At 35.6% G+C, this 20388-nt stretch overlaps 1 protein-coding gene across 4 annotated transcripts in view; it reads left to right on the top strand.

Moving 5' to 3' along the window:
- Window positions 1-20388, top strand: part of HDGFL3 (HDGF like 3) — an 82627-nt gene that overhangs the window by 26780 nt on the left and 35459 nt on the right. For all 4 annotated transcript variants that reach the window (XM_063088788.1, XM_063088789.1, XM_063088787.1 and 1 more), the window contains exon 2: window positions 17044-17120. In XM_063088788.1, coding sequence (XP_062944858.1) covers window positions 17044-17120 — 77 coding nt within the window. The remainder of the gene's footprint in view (window positions 1-17043; window positions 17121-20388) is intronic.

Here is a 20388-nt window from a genome sequence, read left to right as displayed (position 1 = left end):
GTCACCAACTCTTCTCTTGCTCTCTCCAACCTCCTCCCCTTTTTTGTTATGCTAGAGCTAAAGTTATAAGAGTTTTGACCAAATTCTTTGCAAGTCCAGCATGGTGGTTACGCACTTCTTTTTGGAATGTTTTATCTATTGTTTTGGATTTTCAGCTAAAACTGACTCTTGAGTAGTTCCATGTTGACATCTTATTTATTTATTTATTTATTTATTTATTTATTTATTTTGCCTTCTTCCTACTCTTTTTTTCGAAGGCATCTGCCCAGGGTAGCTTCCTGAAGCCACTGTAGCAAGAAAAGTGATTACTGACTGATTTATTAAACCAAGCAGTGGAGCCTAATAGAGAAAAGATGGAGGAGAGTAATAAAGAATGGGAAAAGGAAGGGAAGAAAAGGGAGGAAAGCACTAAATACCTTATCTGGTTTCAGATTAGAATAAATAGATAAATATTGTCTTAATATTGTAAAACTGTTATTGTTTTAATAGTGTTTTTGAAATATTGGAAGTCCTTATAGAATTAAAAATGAGGAATTAAGTTATAATTCATAGAATAAAGGTAAATGTGAAGAGAGAAAACAGAAGCATAAAAAGCAAGACATTATATTACAAGCATAAATCATCTCCATTTGGACTGATAAATAAAATCCAACAATACAGTGCTTATATGAGACTGACCTAATACAGAAAAATAGAAGGCAAAAATTACCCCCAATTGAAAAGATCTGTTTATCAGACTTGCATAAAATAGAGAGATGGAAGTATTTATGTCAGACAAAATAGAATTTAAGGGAAAAAAGCGGATATTGCACATCATTTTATGTTAACAACTTAAAGCCCTCTGAAACTGACACCAAAAATAAAACATGTGCCCAAATTGGCATGAGTCTTATGAACTGAATTCACAGGTATCCAGTTTAGCTTTACATGATTATCTTTCTTTAAATTTTTTGGTGGGGGAGGCAAGGCTTGGAAGATCTGAGTAAAGCAGTGGATTCTCTCCCCATTAAATTACTATATAAAATCTTGCATAATAGGGAAATTTCATTGGAGGAGGGCCAGCTAAGAATTCCTACTGGGGAGATGGGAAAGGAAAAGTTAAAGTTCCACAAATAAAGGTTCCTAGAAATTCAAACCAGGTTTAGAACTGGAGACCCCTACCAAACTCCCTTTGCAGTGGAAAAAGGTGCTCTGTATACCCAATTAGACAAGGTTCTCACTGGTTCAGTCCTTAGAGGACCTGTTTAAAGGAAAAGTCATCCTCACCAGACATAGACATCAGGGTGTGATAAATTTAATTGTCCAGTTTTTCTTTAACATGAATTCCATTCTACGGTTATTTTTTTGAATCACATTTTTTCTAGGTCAGGCCCTATACATCTGTATTTTTATTGGTTTACTTTTTAAAAATAATTTGTTTTTGTTTTTAATTTCAGAAGAAAATGTAGTTTTTTAACACTATCATTTCTACCCCACTGAGGTAACTATTATTAATAGTTCATTGTGTACCCTTCCTAATATATTTCTGGGCTTATATAAACACACACAGGGTTTTATGGAATTACCATTTTTTATTCTGCAGTTTCCTCGTCACATTTATCCTTGATATGTTACTAACTTTCCAAGTCAGTACATCTATATCTTGGCTAGGTGATATGCCATACTATGCACCATAATTTAGTTAACCATTTCTATACTGAAGGCCCTGCAGTTGTTTCTTCTTTTGGCAGGAGCGCTTCAGTGACCATCTTGGTTTGTTTATCTTTCTGTGTTCATGCTCTTATTTTTGTAGCATAGATTGTTTCCTAGAAGTGGTATTGTTAGGTCATGTTATATGTTTTAAATTAATATATACAGTATATATAATATGTACAGTATATCAACTTCTTAAATGTTCCTATCATTTTATGTTACCAGTGATCATTTATCTGGGTGCCCATTTTCCTGTACCCACTATTAGACACATTTCTAGCTTAAGAAAATAATTCATTTAAAAAATTCATAAAACTCTAATACTAGGGAAGATATGGGAGAATTTTTTGGTAATCTTGCAATAAGAAAGGCCTTTTAAGTAAGATACAACCCCATAAGCCACAAAGGAGAGAGATTAATAGCTTTTACTATATAAAAATAGCAATTTCTGCTGACAAAAAAATTATAAATGAAATCAAGACACATGATAAATGGGGAAAAAACAGTTGTAACGTATTATAGAAAAAATGAGCTTTTACAGATTGATAGCAAAAGAACTCAGTAGAAAAATGGGCAATTGAATGTGAAAAGGTAGTTTATAGAAAACAAAATACAAATAATAACATATGAAAAGATGTTCAACATCATCTATAATTAAGAAAGTGTAGATTAAAACAAAACACCATTTTTTACAAAGCAAATGTAGATAAGATTTTAAAATCGGTAATACCCATTATGAGTGAAGGTATAAAAAGATAGGGACTCACGTTATTGGTGGGAATATAACTGGTGCAATCCTGTAATTGGATATTTGGCAGTTTTTAAAAACTCTTTTTGAGGGCCAGCCAGTGGCTCACTCGGGACAGTGTGGTGCTGATAACACCAAGGCCGCGGGTTCGGATCCTGTATAGGGATGGCTGGTTAGCTCACTGGCTGAGTGTGGTGCTGACAACACCAAGTCAAGGGTTAAGATCCCCTTACCGGTCATCTTTTAAAAAAAAAAAATTCTTTTTTGGGGGGGCCGACCCTGTGGCTCACTCGGGAGAGTGCGGCGCTAGTAGCGCCAAGGCCACGGGTTCAGATCCTATATAGGGATGGCCGGTGCGCTCACTGGCTGACTGTGGTGTGGACCACACTGTGCCGAGGGTTGCAATCCCCTTACCAGTCAGGAAAAAAAAAATTCTTTTTTGAGTTTCTTTAGCTAAAGAATTGTGTGTACATGGTTTTTAAAAGCAACCTCAGCTTATAATGAAGCATAATAGTCTCCTGTCTCATCTTGATTTATTGACTAGATTAATATCTGTTGACTTTCCATTTTAAGAGATAAGGCTATAACCAAATTGTTGCACTATCCCCATCCTCTCTCCCCTCTTCATCCTATTTTTGCCAATATATTATGAGAATTTTCAAACATACAGAAAATTTGAATATAAAAGTGAGCACCCATATCCCCTATATTCTGCCATTAACATTTTGCTAACTTTTTGTCATATTTCTATTCATCTAACGATGTCTATACATCTTATTTTTTTATGTATTTTAAAGTAAATTGCAGACATTAGTATATTTCATCCCTAAACACTTTAGCATGCATATAATTAACTAGAGCTTAATAGTTATTTACATTTTAAGGTAACATTTGCATATAGTGAATGCACACATCTTAAATATGCCATCTGATTTCTAACAAATTTATACACCTGTATCATCCAAACCCCTATCAAGATATGAAATATTACCATCCTAGAAAATTCTGTCATGCCCTTCCCAGTCAATCACCACCTTCTCCTTCCCTCGGCAGTGATCACTGTTGAGATTATTTTTTACTGTGAGTAGGAGAATGGATGCATTGGAATGTGAAAGAATGAACTACTAACATAATTTGGATTTATCTCAAAAACACACTGAGCAAAAGAAGCCAATAACCAAAGACTTCTTACTGTATGATTCTTTTTATTTTAAGTTCAAGGACTTAGAAAGCAGCTGCCTTTGGGGGATGGGAAATAACTCAAGGAGTACAAGGAAACTTTCTGGGTTGACAAATGTTCTACATTTGATTAGGTGTTGGTTATATGGGTATATGCATTTATCAAATTGTCATGAAATATACATTTAAGATCATTGTATTTCACTACATATAAATTGTACCTGAACAAAAGTGAAAATAATCCCTAAAAGGAAGTGTATTTTATGTGCCTATTCAAAATTGAACCTCTTGTGGACAATTGCTTAGAAGACTGGGAGGTTGAGGCGGAGTTGGGGGAGTACGCCAACTTTTTAGACAGTTGAATTTAAAATGTAACTTCTGGAATTAAACAACAATCACTAAAAAAAGATAAACCCTGGAGATTTAAATGAAAATCTTATATGAAGACCGTAAACCAAAATGCCTCAACCTGTTCAACCTGAGTTTTTCCAGTTGTCAGAGACTGGCTCTCCCTGGCTATATGTACTATGAGAATGAGTTCATGCCCCACATACATTGCTCCAGAATCAGCAATGTAACATACTAATGAGGGACGTCAGTAAGTCATGCTGCCTATCCCCTACATAAAGCCTGTAATAATTTTAAAACACTGAGTTCTAAGTATATCATGATCTCTCAAAATTATTTATAATTTTTCTAAAGATAAAAGTGTTAATGTTTCTCAAGGTTTTATTTAATAGAAAGCAAAATGTCCTTAACTATAAAATAGCTCTATCAACTAGTAGGTGATGGTTTTTGTATACTTGAACCTAACTAGGGACTGATATTCCAGGCATTTTTTCAAACTGTTTTGGAAGGTATTTCCATATCATCATGCTTTCAATTCTTTTAACAGTGTTCTTTTCAAATACCAAGTTAATCACTTCCGTATTTATTAAACCAAATATACTCATATTTCTAAAAGTCTTTCCCCTTTCTCTTGTGCACATTTCTTTTTTCCATATGGTGCTTTTTCCTTCTGCTCCTACAATAAGTTTGTCAACTATTTGCAGTCTTCTCTTTGTCTATATCCATTTTTATAACAAAATCACAAGTTTGGGTTTTCCCCCCTCTCTAATTTATCACACCTTATAAACTTTTTAATAGCTGAAATGGTTTTCTTTCTCTACATTCTTTGCCAGCTAACCTAAAAAAATCTACTCGTTGGCATATTCAGAGGCAAGTTAACTTGTCCTTCTCATATTCTTTTCTTATACATAGAGACCCCTTTATACTATAACCTCATAATAGTTTTTCTTAGTAATTTGTTAGGAAAAGTGTTCCACAACGCTCCTTTCTCTTCTCTGTCACAGCTGGAGTCACTGGTTCCCTCCATGTGCAAGTGTGGGCATCTTTGAATCCTGAGTCAATCAGAAAACCTTGGTCTTTCATACTGTTTTTTTCCATCCTCCTATTGAAGCTTTAAAAAAAGGTTCCTGATGCTAGATTTGGCATCCACTGTTCCAGCTGTAGTTTTGGACACCACCTCCCACCACACCATCACCACCGATGACAGTCCTTTTATTTCACTCTCACCACTTTCTCTCCTTCTTCCTTCCGCTTCGCCACACACACACAGAGTTGACTAGGTCCATAGGACTAGACTTATGACTTAATACATTCAAGGAATATTCCTACCATGCATCAGGCACTTCCTTAGGCAGTAGGGCTCCCGCGGTGAACAAAACAAGTCTCCCTCTCACAGAGATTATTCTAATGTCAGGAGAAGAATGTATACCCAATGTCAAGAAAATGCTAAAAATGAAAATAAAGCAGAATAAGGGAATAGAGAAAGAGAAGGTGGTGCTGTTTTAAGTTACATTGTAAAGGAAGTCTCTCTGATGAGGTGATATTTGAACAGATATTTTGAATCAAGGGAGTGGGCCATTAGCCCTTCTGAGAGAAGAGACTTTGCCTAGGGAGGAACCTTTGTATCTCCTTTCCTAACCCTCTGTCCCCTTAGGACTTCTCACCCTCCACACCACATCACCCCTAACTACCATCTGGACTCCTACAATGAATGAAAGCACTAAGCTACCACACATATATGTTTGAGCCACAATGGGAAATCCCTTGCCCCCCTGTATCCTGATTTGATTACCTAATGTTGGTGCCTATATGTGTTTTAATTACCTCCTATTCACTCTATTAGCAAGGGAGGTATTCCCACCCTATGGTCACGGGGATGGCTAAACACACAACACCCAACACTGAACAAATGAGACAGACAACAGTTTATTAGTTACATATACTCACAGTTCAAGGAAGGATGACACTGCATGCTACACAGGACACATGGGTGTTGTATTCAGAAACAGAGTGAGCACCCAGGGGTGGTGGGAGGCAGTAGGATCAAGAGGGTGAGGTGCCATTTGGTTCCCACAGGAAGATGAGCTTGCCTTGTTTGAATAATTCCATGGGCTGGCAGGGAACTGAAGCTTGCTACTCAGGGACAAGTAGGAACTGTGCCTGGTGCCTTTGATAAGGAAGGTTTTTTTGGCTGGGGAATTTTATCCAGGAGAGCAGAGTCGGGGGAGACCTTGTGGATAGTCTACTTGAGGCCGTCCCAGTTTTACCAGATGTCAAAGAAGCACACAGTACTGAGCTTTAGGTCATACACCACAATCTAAGCCAGATCAGTTTCCTAATGAATACTTTGACCTCAGCAATATCAGAAGAATTATTAAGAAGATTTGATCACTTGTTTAAATAGGAGCTTAAGTGAATAATGAATTAATCAAAATGACAATGTGATGTTTTAAATAAACACAGAAGATAGTGACCCACTTTTTTTTTTCTTCAAGAACCTTAGCCCTTTTAGAAGTGAGGAACTTATGTTTGCTTCAAAACAAATTTAGGTGTATGACAGTTTACAGAAAGTCCAGGAGGTTATTCAAGGGAATATGTTGTCTCTGCCACCTACATGGATTATTCAGAGGATGAAGAATAATGTTTTACTACATCTTGTTGAGAGCAGAAAGAATACTCCAAAACCAATTTGTTTTGTTAACACAGAAAACCAAATTCTAGTTTTGTATTAGTAAATATTTGACATTAATGGATTTGTGGCTTTCCCTTTTTTTTTTTTTTAAAGATGACCAGTAAGGGGATCTTAACCCTTGACTTGATGTTGTCAGCACCACGCTCAGCTAGTGAGCGAACCGGCCATCCGTATATGGGATCCGAACCCGGGGCCTCGGTGTTATCAGCACCGCACTCTCCCGAGTGAGCCACGGGCCGGCCCTGTGGCTTTCCCTTTTTAATCTTACAAATGAATCCGTCAAAACTGAGCCAGTCTTGGCAAAATTTTAATATTTGATTGCATATTTTTAGACTTATTTTCACTTATTATAGTCCAAGGCAAATAAATTCTCTTTCTACAAACCTTCTACAGCTTTCAGTATTCATCCAGGTTTTATCCATTATCCTCTTTCGAATTTTGGGAAAACCCAGATGCTTTAATGACAAAACTAATCTTTTCCCATTAATAAACAAAAACATAGCTCATTACCTTGCATTTGCAGTTGTACTTATATGCCACTGTTGTTTTTAGTATTGCCTCAATCTTTGTTAATTATAACTCAACCAAAGTAACTAACTTCTGTTTCACAGAGGATTAAATAATTAAGAAATTTCTGTCATATAAAAGTGTTTCTAGCAAACCAGCAAAAGCTCACGTATACACAGAATACAGATATTCTTCCTATTCCTTCTTAAAGTGGCAAAAATAGCCACTACATAACACATAAAAATTGAAATCAAAGACATATATATATATGAATAAATATATATCAAAACTACACTGATGGTGAAGGTCTAGGGATAGAACTCTGAGAATAAGTTTTCAGGAAAAGTAAGGCTACCTCCCTCCAGACCCCACTCCATGTGACTGTATATTTGCAGACTGTATGGTACAGATCCTCAGTTTCTAACCAATATCCCCTGAGTGTCTCCGTAGTGAGCAAAGCAAGCAAACAAGTCAAAACAAAAAGGCTACCACATTTAAAGTACTCAAAAATCCAGTTTTTTATTTCCTGAATTATATTAGATTTTTATAAGTCTTATTAGTGTCTATAAACCAATAAAAACAGAGCTCCTTTGTTTTAAGGAATTTATATCTAATTTACTAACACCCTTTCCAGATGTAGGGAAATGTTTTAAATTCAAACAAGGAGGCGTAAAGGCTTTCTCAAGTACAGTCACACAAGAGCTTACAGCTTCAGGCCTTTCACTTCAGCTACCAGTCAAAGGATATACATACCAATCTAAATCTCAAAGAGCTTTTCTTCTTTCCAGTAGAAACAAGACATATTCTTCTGCAAATCAAAAGAGTAATGTACCAGGTTTTTTGCCATGTCACACCCAATGGAGAATAGGTATCCCATTACAGAGAATAGTAACTTACTGACTATGCAAAACCAGAATCAGAATCAAACATAGTCAAGAACCAGAAATGAAAGTAGAAATACAAAGTCAGGAAAACAAACAGTAGAAAACCAAAAATTCAATGAAGGTAAAGTTCTGTTGCCTTTTGGAATGAATTCTAGGAGCCAAGAAAACCTGTACCTGGGAGGTGAAACTTTAATTGCCTGAGGAAAGTATCTACTTGAATATCTTGGTATACTTCTAAAATCGTCTCCATATAATTTTCAAAAGATTAAAAACCAGACTCATTAAAATGTATAAAGTGAGTGGATATCCAAACATTTAACTCATTTATGAAGGAACCAACATAATGATAATGGTTACCATTTTTGAAAATATTTATTGAAGGGGGTACAAACTCAAATACTCAAAGGGGCTAGGCAAGCATGTAAATAAGGAGAGAAAGCATTTACAACATTATAGAGAGTGGTAGGGAGTGTGACAAACTTGGGGGCACATACTCTGTCTAAAGTAAACAATGTTGATCATCTTCAGCTAATTGTTGCCATGTTGGAATGGAAGCTTTATGTTGTTAGATTTTCCCATTTTCTTATTTTTTTCACAGAAGCCATTAATGTGGATTTTAATGTGAATCTTCCACTTTTTAAGTGTTGACAACTAATTCATTTTACAAAAAACACTTTGTGAGCAAAACAAAACATATCTTCAAGCCAGAAATGGCCTGAGGGCCACCTGTTTGCAGCCTCTACAGTAGTTATTAGTTATACATTATATCTAACCAAAAGTTGTGTTTTTCTTTGAAAGTTTTTAAAGTTTTTTTTTACTTTCACTTTCAGTTTTCTCAGAAGAGTAAAAAAGTACATGATGCAATGGTGTTTTATCAACTAATAATTCAGTGCTTACCACACACATAACCATATGCATTTCCATTTTAAGGTCTGTTTTCACTTAAAATGTAATTATTCATTTTCTGGAGACCTGTATCACAACAATGTGCATATATTTAACACTACTGAACTGTATATTAAAAATAGTGAAGATAGTAAATGTTAAGTGTTTTTTAGCCACAATTTAAGTTGTTTTTGTAGGGTGGTGTTGGATGTAACACATAACATTTTTACAGAAGTTGTTCAGAAGGTAACAGGAAATCCTGGAAACAAGGTATTTTGAGAGGCTGCTATAATAGACTGTCAAAAGATCATGAGAACTTGATTTGGAAAACTAAATTTAGTAATGGAAATGGTGATCACTTTGAGAGACATTTCAGGAGCTAAATAGGCAGTATTCAGTGAACGATTGAATGTGGGGCTTGAAAAAATAATGAAAAGATTAAGATTTCTTTCTTGGTAGCAGAGTGTGCCATTAATTAGAGTAAACATAAATGGATTCAGAGGAAATTAGTCCGGTTTTAGATAAGACATGGAATTTCAAGACTTAAAAGAAATCTAGGGCTAGCGTTAACTCAATGCAGCCATATAACATTGAGGTCACAAGTTTGGATCTCCATACCGGCCAGCCCCCCAAAAAGAAAGAAAGAAATCTAGAGGTTACCTAGTTGTATAAGTCCATTTCTGTTGCTTATACTAGAATACTTGAAAGTGGGTAATTTATAAAGGAATGAAATTTATTTCTTACAGTTTCAGAGGCTGGGAAGTCCAAAATCCAGGGAACACATCTGGTGAAGGCTTTTTTCTGAGTGGTGACTCTCTATAGCAATTCAGGGTGTTGCATCTCAAGAGAAAATGGCCTGAACAAGAAGGAGCTAAACTCACTCGCCCTCCTTTTAAAGCCATCAGAACCATAGCCATTACTCCATGAATGGATCAATCCATTCATGAGGGCACAGTCTTCACAATCTAATTGCCTCTTAAAGGCCCCCCCTTTCAAATACTGTAATCAGATTTTCCACCCTCTTAGCACTGTTACAATGGGGGTCAAGCTCCAGTGAGTTTGGGGGGGACATTTAATCCACAGCACTAGTCTAACCATCTAATTTTACAGATGTGAAAGTCAAGGTCCCAAAGATTAATGATACCTTCAGTATCACAATTTAAATCAAAAGTTTCTAGACTAAAAATCCATCTTTTCTCAGTACACCAGAGGATCTTTCCTCTGTGACGCATGGTTCAAAGATTAATTTATGGTGGTGCAGTAATTCTCAGGCTGTTGCCATACAACAGTTATGAAGGCCTGTAAACTTTTTTTAAGAGACTAGATACCAGACCTTTTTTCTTGCTCTCTAAACTACAGGCGTACCTCTTTTTCTATTTGTAACCTTTTCTTGGCTTTAAGCTGCTTATAGGACCTGTAAATGTAGATGGTTTGTAGACGTTCATAATTTCATACCTGAAGTTCAGAGGAAAGGTTAGGGGCTACAAATGGAGATCTGGGAGTCCATCAAAATAATGTTAAAAAATTGAAATCATTTAAGTGGATGGGATTGCTTGGAAAGAGAACGTAGTTTGAGAGGAGACAAGATTCTAGAATAAAACCTTGAGAAACATTCAGAATTACTGGGAGAGTAGAAAAGTAAGAAAAACAGATTGGTAAAGTAGTTAGAAAAGAAGAATATCAGAGGAGTGCTGTGGAAATCAAGGGAGGAGATTTTTTAAGGAGGTGGTTATTAAGAATGATAAGGGCTTGTCTTAGTCTGTTTTGTGCTGCCACAACAAAAAACCTGAGACTAGGTAATTTATAAAGAACAGAAACTTATTTACTCATAGTTCTGGCAGCTAGGAAGTCCAAACACAGGTGCTGGCATTTGGTGGGGCCTTTTTGCTGCTTCCTTACATGGCAGGAGCCAAAAGGGTAAGAGAGAACCAACTCCCTCCATCAATCCCCTGTATAAGGGCACCTGCTCCCCATCAAGAGGGAGGAGCCCTCAGGCCTAATCACCTTTCAAAAGCCCCACCTCTTAATACTCACATTGGCAATACCTGGATTTTGGAGGGGACACATTCAAATCAAAACAGGGCTATAGAGAGGTCAAGAAGATATGGATGAACTGGGAAAGAGAACGTTACTGGTGACCTTTAAGAGAATTATTTAGCATTGTGGTGGTAGTAGAATTAGATTGCCATGGATGAGGAGAAAATGGGAGGTAAAAAAGTAGTAACCACTATGTTTGTACACTATTCTTTTAAGTTTGGAGAGTGAGGAGAGAGGGTAGTTTGATATAGAAACAAAGTCAAGAGAAGATTTGGGGGGATGAGAAGATACAAGCATTTTATTTATATATTTATTCAGCCATTCTCTCAACTAATACTTTAAAGTGACTAAAAACCTCCTTTTGGTAACACCTTTTCACTTTAATTTTGTAATAATATATATGTAGTTGATTTAGCAAATATATACATTTAATGCCTATAATTGTCATTGTAATAAAATAGGTAGTTTTTTAAACTCTCTGTATTATATTTTGTATTTATTATAACAGACTGATCATTTTCCTGTCTTAATTGCATGCAAATTGGTGAGATTTTTCTCTAACTTAATGAATCTTTAAAATACTTTAAAATAGTTTGTTAGAGAAAAGGTTCTATAATCCTGTTATTAATTTATGTACTACTTTAACTTTTTTTTTTGTCTTTTTGTGACCAGCCGCACCGTGCTCAGCCAGTGAGAGCACCAGCCATCCTTATATAGGATCTGAACCTGCGGCGGGAGCACTGCTGCGCTCCCAGCGCCGCACTCACCCGAGTGCGCCACTTAACATTTTTAAGAACAATCAGTTTAGCCATTCTGAACCAGATATTTATGTTCTATTTTATTACTAGTATCTTCTCTGATATGTATTTATTGCTGTATCTTTTATTATTTTTTTTTTAGTGGTTGCTTGAGGGCTAACAATATGTGCCCTAATAAGGTATCAATGCTAGGAAAGGGGGAGGGAGATGGGGAGATAGTGAGAAATTGGTTAATGAACATATAACAGCTGGTTAGGAAAAATAAATTCTATTGATGTACAGTTGAGCTAGGCATCTATAATTAATATTAATTTACTGCATATTATCAAATGGCTAGAAGAGAGGAGATCAAGTGTCCTCAACACAAAGAAATGGTTACATTTTGTGATGGTGAGTATGCTAATTATCCAGATCTGATCATCACACATTGTACACAGGTATTGATATTCAATTCTGTACCCCACAGATATGTATAATCAATTATATTTGAACAACAAAAAAGGTGATAATATATCAATGTTTATTTAGAGATAATATTTTGCCATTTTATACTTCACACCTAATCCTTTATATTTCCCATTTACTGCATACCTAATGCTTCCTACTTCACATTTCCAACTTCACAATTGTTCTCAGAATGTTTGTGTCCCCACAGAATTCATGAGTTGAAATCTAATATCCAATGTGATACTTACTGTTAAGGAGGGGTGACTAGGTCATGAGGGTGGAGCCCTCATAAATGGGACTAGTAACCTTGTAAAGAGGCCCAAAGGAGTTCATTTGCCCCTTCCAAAATGTAGGGATACAGCAAGAAGTCAGCAGTCTGCAGCCCAGAAGAAGGCCCTCACCAGAACTAAACCATGCTGCCATTCTGATGTTAGATTTCCCAGCCTCCAGAACAATGAGAAACAAACTTCTGTTGTTTATAAACTACCCCAGTTTATGGTATGTTCTTATAAGCAGCCCAGGTGGACTAAGACAGCTATTAACCTTACAACAGTATAATTTCATTTACTCATCCTCCCATACTTTCTGCTATCATATCTTTTACTTCTACCTGCTTCTACCTTGTAATATTGTTATTTTTACTTTTAACAGTTGTCTTGTAAGGAAATTATGAGGGGAAAAAAACAATCTTTTATGTTTACCTACTTTTTACTATTACTGGTGCTCATCTTTCCATCCTATAGATCTGTGATATCTTTTCCCCTTATCCTTTGTTCATTTTTAATATCAATATTGATACAAAGTTCTGGGCTGAGAGGATTTTTACTTTCATCACTTTAAAGATGCCCTTCCATTTCTTTCTGGTTTCCATTATTTCTGATGAGCAGTCAGGGGTATTTTCACCAAAGCTTCTCTGTATGTAATTTGCTTTCTTTTTCTTTTTTTTTTTTTTTCCTTCCTAGCAGATTTCACAGCTAACTTTTTGGTTTTCAGCAGTTTGACTGTGATTCACCTAGGCGTAGTTTTCTTTACATTTATTCTTGAGATTTGGTCTTCGATATGTACATCAATGTTTTCTATCAAATTTGGGGAATTTTTGGCTATTATTTATTCAGATACATTTTCTGCCTCACTTCCACTCTCTTCTCATTCTGAAACTCCTGTTAAATATATATTATTTGATAGGGTCCCACAAGTTCTTGAGGCTCTGTTTACATTATATCAATCTTTTTACCCTATATTCTTCAGATTGGATAATTTCTATTGTCTTCAGTTTCACTGACTCATTCTTCTGCTGGCAAGCCCATCCAGTGAGTTTTTCATTTCAGTTTTTGTACTTTTCCATTCTAAACTTCCCATATGGTCCTTTTTTATCATTTCTATTACTCTGCCCATATTCCCTGTGTATCCACTCATTAAGTCCAAATAGAACTGCTATAATGTCTTTCTTTGCCTGCTAAATGAAACATCTGGGTCATCGTAGGGTCAGTTTTTCTTGACTGCTTGTTTTCTGAATTATAGTTCATGTTTTCTTCTTTCTTTTTTTTATGTAGCAATTTTTATTATGCATTGGACATCATTGATTAATTATCAAGACAATTTCTAAAATCTTTTTCTGATGTGTAATTTTTATTGTAGTAAGCAATTTAATTATTGACTGATCACCTTGGATTTGTGTGACTTGGTTTTATACTTTTTTAGGGCAAATATATGGAAAACCCAAGGTATTTCCAAAGCTCAGCTAACTTGTTAAAACTCAACCTCTAAAATCTCCCCTGCAGAACTTGGTTAATGGACACAAAGAATGAGTACATTTTGTTATGACGAGTATGCCAGCTATCCTGATTTGATTTTCACATATTGTACACAAATACAGCCAACTTTGTATAAATATGTATAAGCAATTATGTGTCAATAAAAAAAGAGTGTAAAGTAAAACTAAAAAAATAATAAAATCTCCCCTGCAGATCTCATCAAGACCTCATATTAGGCTTTGTTAGGACAGATATAGAGTAGGTCTCAAACTTACTGGTGTCTCAGGTAGATGCCTTAAGGAAGTGATTAAAAGATTTCTGCACTCTGGCTGGATTTCCAAAGTCCTCTAAACTAATTGATTTCTAATACCTCCATTCTTTTCTCATTCCCATAGCAACTGTTCTGTGGTATGCCTCTCTTAAATCTGCCCAGCCCTGGTCAAAAACTCACAGGGACTCTCCATGCAGACTTCTGGGATTCCCAGATACACAATTTCATCCTTTCCAGAGCCCCATCCCATAGATTCCAGTCAAATCAGCTACTCTAATCTCTGATTCTGCTTCCTCAGCTCCATCAACTCTGCTTGAAATCTAACTCACATTGCTTTAATGTGGAAATTGTCTCAAGGCAGTGAGATAGGGTAATTATGGTTCTCTCCTTGGGCATTTCCCTTTTCCTGGGAATTCTAGTCTTGTGCCTCCTGTTATCCAATGTTTAAAAACACTTGGCTGATATACTTTGACCAATTCCAAGTATGTTTACAGCTGAAGGGCTAGTTTGGTACCAGTTACACTATCATAGTTAGAAGCAGAAATTGTCCTTATACATTTTGAATTATCAGAATTATCTTGAGGTAAAATTCTTAACTTCTTAATGAAATGATTTGTATCTTTAGGGGTATGATTAAATGGCAGCAGTAAAGAAATACCAGAAACTTTATGTTCATAGAATGGTAATTGTAATTTTCTGATATGAGGAATAATTTGTTTTCTTGCAAATTATGACAACAAAAAGGAAATTTAAGAGAAAAATTTTCTGCCCCAATGTCATTGGCTTCATACTTCTGTGTTTATAGTTCCATTTTACCTTCCAGTTCCTGTCTATAAAAATATGTAAATATAATTGTAATTATAGTATACATAAAGTTTTTTTTAACATCATGTTATAAAACTTTTTATACTGACATTTTTTGAATGAATAAAATTTTATCATTATGAAAGCAAAGATTAATTAAGAATCACTATGTCCCAGAGTTTTTGCTACAAAATAGGGATAGAATTTTTAATAAGAACATATGTCAAAGAATTTCATACTCTGGTGAAGGAGAATAAATTGAAAATGGAGTAGGACTAGGTAGAAAGTATAATAATAGAAGCATATACAGAATTCAGCAGTTATGATATTAAAATAGGAAGCTCTACATGGACAGTCAGTAAGCCTTCACAAAAGATGATTTTAAAACCTTACCATGTGGCCAGACTATAAAGAGTAGGGAGAACAGTGGGGAAAAGTCAGAAATCAGCCAACAGGAGCTGGGGCTGTAAGCCACATGTGGAGAGCAGCTCTTTCTCTGAGGGCTCTTATTGCTAACACTAACAGTAACAACTGCCTGTCATTTATTGAGCACCTGGTATGTGCCAGGGATTCTCAACCACCCTTCATTTGATGATCATAGAAACCCTATAAGATGAGTGTTATTTGCTGTATGTGAAGAGATGAAAAACTGCAGTGAAATGACTAGCCCAAGGTCACACAGCCAGTAAGTGACAGAATCAGGACTTGTACACAGGTCTGGCTTCCAAGTGACATGACCAACAGAGGTAGATTTCATGAAGTTAATGAAGCTTAAATATCAGAGCCTCTTGCTTGCTGGATTCCTGTGAATGCTGAGAGTGTAGTGTTTGAGGAAGAGAGGGGAAGCCTGGTTATCACCAGAAAGCATTTCTGTGTAAGGATTTCTGGAAACTTTCCTAAAGAAGTCTCAGAAGAAAAATGCTAGCGATTACTTGTGGTTTATTTTCTTATTGTAAATAAATATTCACTTTTGTAATTGAGCAATATATATCTCTGGAAGATGAGGAGTTCAACCATAAGAGAAGGCTACATGAAAGAAAATAGCATGCTTATTAACAATTCCATGCAGTTTCATACCGCTGAATCATGACATGGGGAGAGAAAAGTAACAGAAGTTTAGACTGGTCAAGGACCATTTCTGGAAACATTCTAAGGAGTAATGTATATATAACTATATAATATTCTAAGGAATTGGACTTTGTCCTATTAAAGTTTCTCAACCTCAGTTATAGGGCTGAGGAAGAGCTGAAGTATTTTTATTTTTAAAAAACTCTAGAAGAGATTCAGATGCATAGCTAAGAATGCTGTAAACAATGAGAAGCTCTAGAAGGATTTGAAGCAAGGAATTGACGTAATCAAATGTGCATTTTAAAAGCCAATTCTAGCTTAAATGGGTGGGTTGAGGGACTTGTAATAGTCCAGGCAGAGATGATGTCTTTTTTTTTTTTTTTTTTTTTTTGTCGTTTTTTCGTGACCGGCACTCAGCCAGTGAGTGCACCGGTCAGTCCTATATAGGATCCGAACCCGCGGCGGGAGCGTCGCCGCGCTGCCAGCGCAGCACTCTACCAAGTGCGCCACGGGCTCGGCCCAGAGATGATGTCTTTTAATGACTACATAACATTTCATCAAGTTAGTTTTCCATAATTCTCCTGTCTTTCAATATTAATGTTTCTATAGATGTGTATATATGTGCTGTTACCCAAAAGAAAGTACATTTTTTTGTTTCTTTTTTTGGTTATTCTTTTGAATTATTTCATTAGAACAGATTTCCAAGAGTAATTCTGTTGGGTCAAAGGAAATGAGTAGCTTTGGCTCCTGCTTATGAATTATCATAAAGGTTGTAGTCAATTTACAGTGTTAACTTCCATGTGGCAGGCCAAATATAACCTTTAGAATCATTTTGTAAAGTTCAAGAAAAGAAAAACAGTTGGGATTTTGATTAGAGTAATTTTATTTTAGAATTAGCAATAAATTATCAGAACAATGTTATACTGTGTTTTTTGGTAACTATTTAATAACTAAATTTATCTTTAATAGATTGATGAACTCCCAGAAGGAGCTGTGAAGCCTCCAGCAAACAAATATCCTATCTTCTTTTTTGGCACCCATGAAACGTAAGTTAAACTTAAAGTTTCAACAGCTTTACTTTGACTCTGCTAGACTACATTGTTTTGGTTTTTTGTTTTTTGATTTTGGGGCAGCTGGCTGGTACTATACATTGTTTGTAGACAATCTATAACATTCTATATGTTGTTAAAATCATTATAGTCGATTATATAAAATTACCAAGATTAATAATATATTTTTCTTAATGTAAAGATTTTTCATCGTAGAAGTCTTTATGACTAAAAACATATCTTTGCTTTTGAAGATCATTTCTGCTTCTTTTTAAATGTTGGTCATCACCCAGAAGTCTTTAGGACACTTTTAAGTCCTAAGTAGTACCCTTACCAATCACAGTAATTTCTTTTGTAGCTCTTGTATATTTCTCTTCTAGAGAAATTTTTTTCATTACTATTTCACAGAGCAAAGTTATGTTCTCTCAGGCCCATTCAACTCATTGGACCCTGAAGCAAACATACCACCTTTTTAAGGTTTTCTAACTGTATTGGCTAGCATACAGGCTAAATTGCTGAAATAAAGAAACCTAAAAATACAATGTCTTATTAAATAATACAGAAATTTCTTTCTTTTGAAATAATGTAGAGGTAGGCAGATAGATCAGGGTGGGTGGACTACTTTGCTCCAGGTTCTTTCTGTCTTATTTTTCTGTCATTCCCTGGGGTATTACCCTTGTTTGCTTATTAAAACAGAAACAAAAAATTAAAAACTTGTCTCAGCACCCCATGTGCATCTTTCAGGCTCAGAGAAGGAGGAAAGAGAAGAGGTAAAGAACAAGTAATTCCTTGTAAGGAAATGACAAAGAAATTGAATATATCATTTCCACTTGCATTCATTCCAGTGTCAAGAACTTGGTCATGTGGCCACATCTAGCTACAAGGGAAGCTGGGAAACATAGTCTCCAGCTAGGCAGCTCTGTATCCTGCTTTAAAAATTGGGAGGAGTAAGCCATTAATGAAAGAAAAAAGAGAATGGATACCCGGGGACAGTTGGCTATCTTTGACACATTAAACATGTATATGGTTATTTACAAACAAAGAAACAAATAGAAAATTGAAAATATGGGGAAAAGCTAAAAACTGTCAGGAAATCTTATGTCTTCAAATCCAAGGTTATCCCTTATCATTTGAATGTTAGTAGAGCTTGTCATGAACTCTTTCTCAGCTTGCTGTCTCTGCCACTCAGACATCTTCCTCATTCTTGTCTTGAAAGAACTAGGAGAGGTTTCTGAAGACACATTTCTTTCTTCTGTATATGTCTGTTAGGTCCAGTCAGCCTATAGTAGAGATTAATTTGATGTTTTCTGGTTAATTTTTTGTCTGGATGATCTATCCTTTGCTTTGGAGTGTTAAAGTCCCCAGCTGTTATGTATTGGAGTCTGTCTCCTGTTAGGGCTAAGGGTAATTGCTTTATATAACTGGATGCTCCAGAGTTAGGTGCATATATATTTAGAACTGTTATATCCTCTTATTGAATTGATCCCTCTATCATTAAATAATGACTTTCCTTATCTTTTTTACTTTCCTTGGCTTGAAGTCTGTTTTATCTGATGTAAGTATAGCTACTCCTGCTCTTTTTTGGTTTCCATTTGCATGAAATGTCTTTTTCCATCCCTTCACTTTCAGTCAGTGTGTGTCTTTATAGGTTGAGTTTCTTGTAGGCAGCATATGGTTGGTTCTTGTTTTATAATCCATTGAGCCACTCTGTCTTTTAGTTGGGGCATTAATCCATTTACATGTAGGGTTATTATTGATATATGGGGACTTGTTACTGCCATTTTGTTATTTTTTCTCTGGTTGTTTTTGTAGATCCTTTTTTCCAATCTTACTGTCTTCCTTTGTGGTTGAGTGGCTTTGATTTCTCACTATTTATTTTTAGTATGTCTCTTATAAGTTTTTGTATTATGGTTACCATGAGGCTTACAAAAAACAATTTCTTGTAAGGCAGATCTCGTGTTGATGAATTCCTTTAGCTTTTGTTTGTCTGGGAAAGACTTTATTTCTCCTTCATATTTGAAGGTTAGTTTTGCTGGAAATAAAACTCTTGGTTGACAGCCTTTTTCCTTCAGCACTTTGAATGTATCCTCCTGTTTTCTTCTGGCGTCTAGGGTTTCTACTGAGAAATCTGCTGATAAACGTATTGAGGCTCTGTTGAATGTTGTGTGTTTCTTTTCTCTTGGTGCTTTCAATATTCTCTCTCTTTTTTTTTTTTTTTGGTTTTTAATAATTTGATTTTATGTGTCTTAGGATGTTCCTCTTTGGATTGAATTTGACTGGTGACCTCTGACTTTCTTATATCTGGATGCTGTCATCTTTCTCCATACTTAGGAAATTTTCAGTCATTATTTCCTTGCATATGCTTTCTAGGTCTCTTCCTTTTTCTTCTCCTGTGGGTATGCCATTTATGCAGAGGTTATTTCATTTGAGGGAATCTCATACTTGCTGTATTTCTGTTTCATTTTTTCTTATTCTTTTTTTTTTAATAGTTGTGTTACTCTGAGGAAGTGAGGTTAGGTTTTTCCTGATAGACACTGTCAGCTATGCAAGTAATCATGTTTTCCTCTTTAGAGAGGTTGCTAGAAAGCTTAGAAGTCAATGTTTTATATATAATAAGTACGTAGGGCTTTCTGATATCTATTTTTGTATTTGCCTCATTCTTGTCTCCATGTTATATGTGTACCATTGTTTTTCTTTGTTTTTAGGAACTGTCTTTAAGTGATCTGGTTGTATTTCTGGGACAAGGCAGGATTTAATAAACAAAACTATCACATTCACACTATATACACCAAAGTCAACCATTTAATAACATTGTGTGGTTACTTTCATTCACTTAGTAAACATTTATTTTTAGGCATTCTGTAAGGCACTGGAAATTTAAAAGTGCCCTTAAAGAGCTTGCCACTTGGTGTAACAGAATCATGCTAGTGAACAGTGTGAAGGATTTTACAGAGCTGTCTCTTATAGCATCCTCAGTGACATCATTCTAATATTCAGTTCAGTAAAAGTTCTAACAAAGACTAGTATAATATAGGCCAATGTAATTTTTTTGCTGGTTTGATCATCCAGAGACAGATTTTTTAAATATCTGGAGGAGAACAAACTCCCCAAACCTGCCATAACATTGTTTCTGCTGAACTTTTACTAAGTATTGGGTGTTCTTGAACCTGAGATTACGTTCTTTCTGGCAAGTACTAATGTTCACCCTCTCTCTGAAGGCAGAGATCATGTCAGTATTGCTAACCCCTATATACACAGTGCTTAA

Source organism: Cynocephalus volans, chromosome 3 (genome assembly GCF_027409185.1).
Source record: "Cynocephalus volans isolate mCynVol1 chromosome 3, mCynVol1.pri, whole genome shotgun sequence".
NCBI lineage: Eukaryota > Metazoa > Chordata > Mammalia > Dermoptera > Cynocephalidae > Cynocephalus > Cynocephalus volans.
This window is presented reverse-complemented; position numbering and strand designations above follow the sequence as displayed.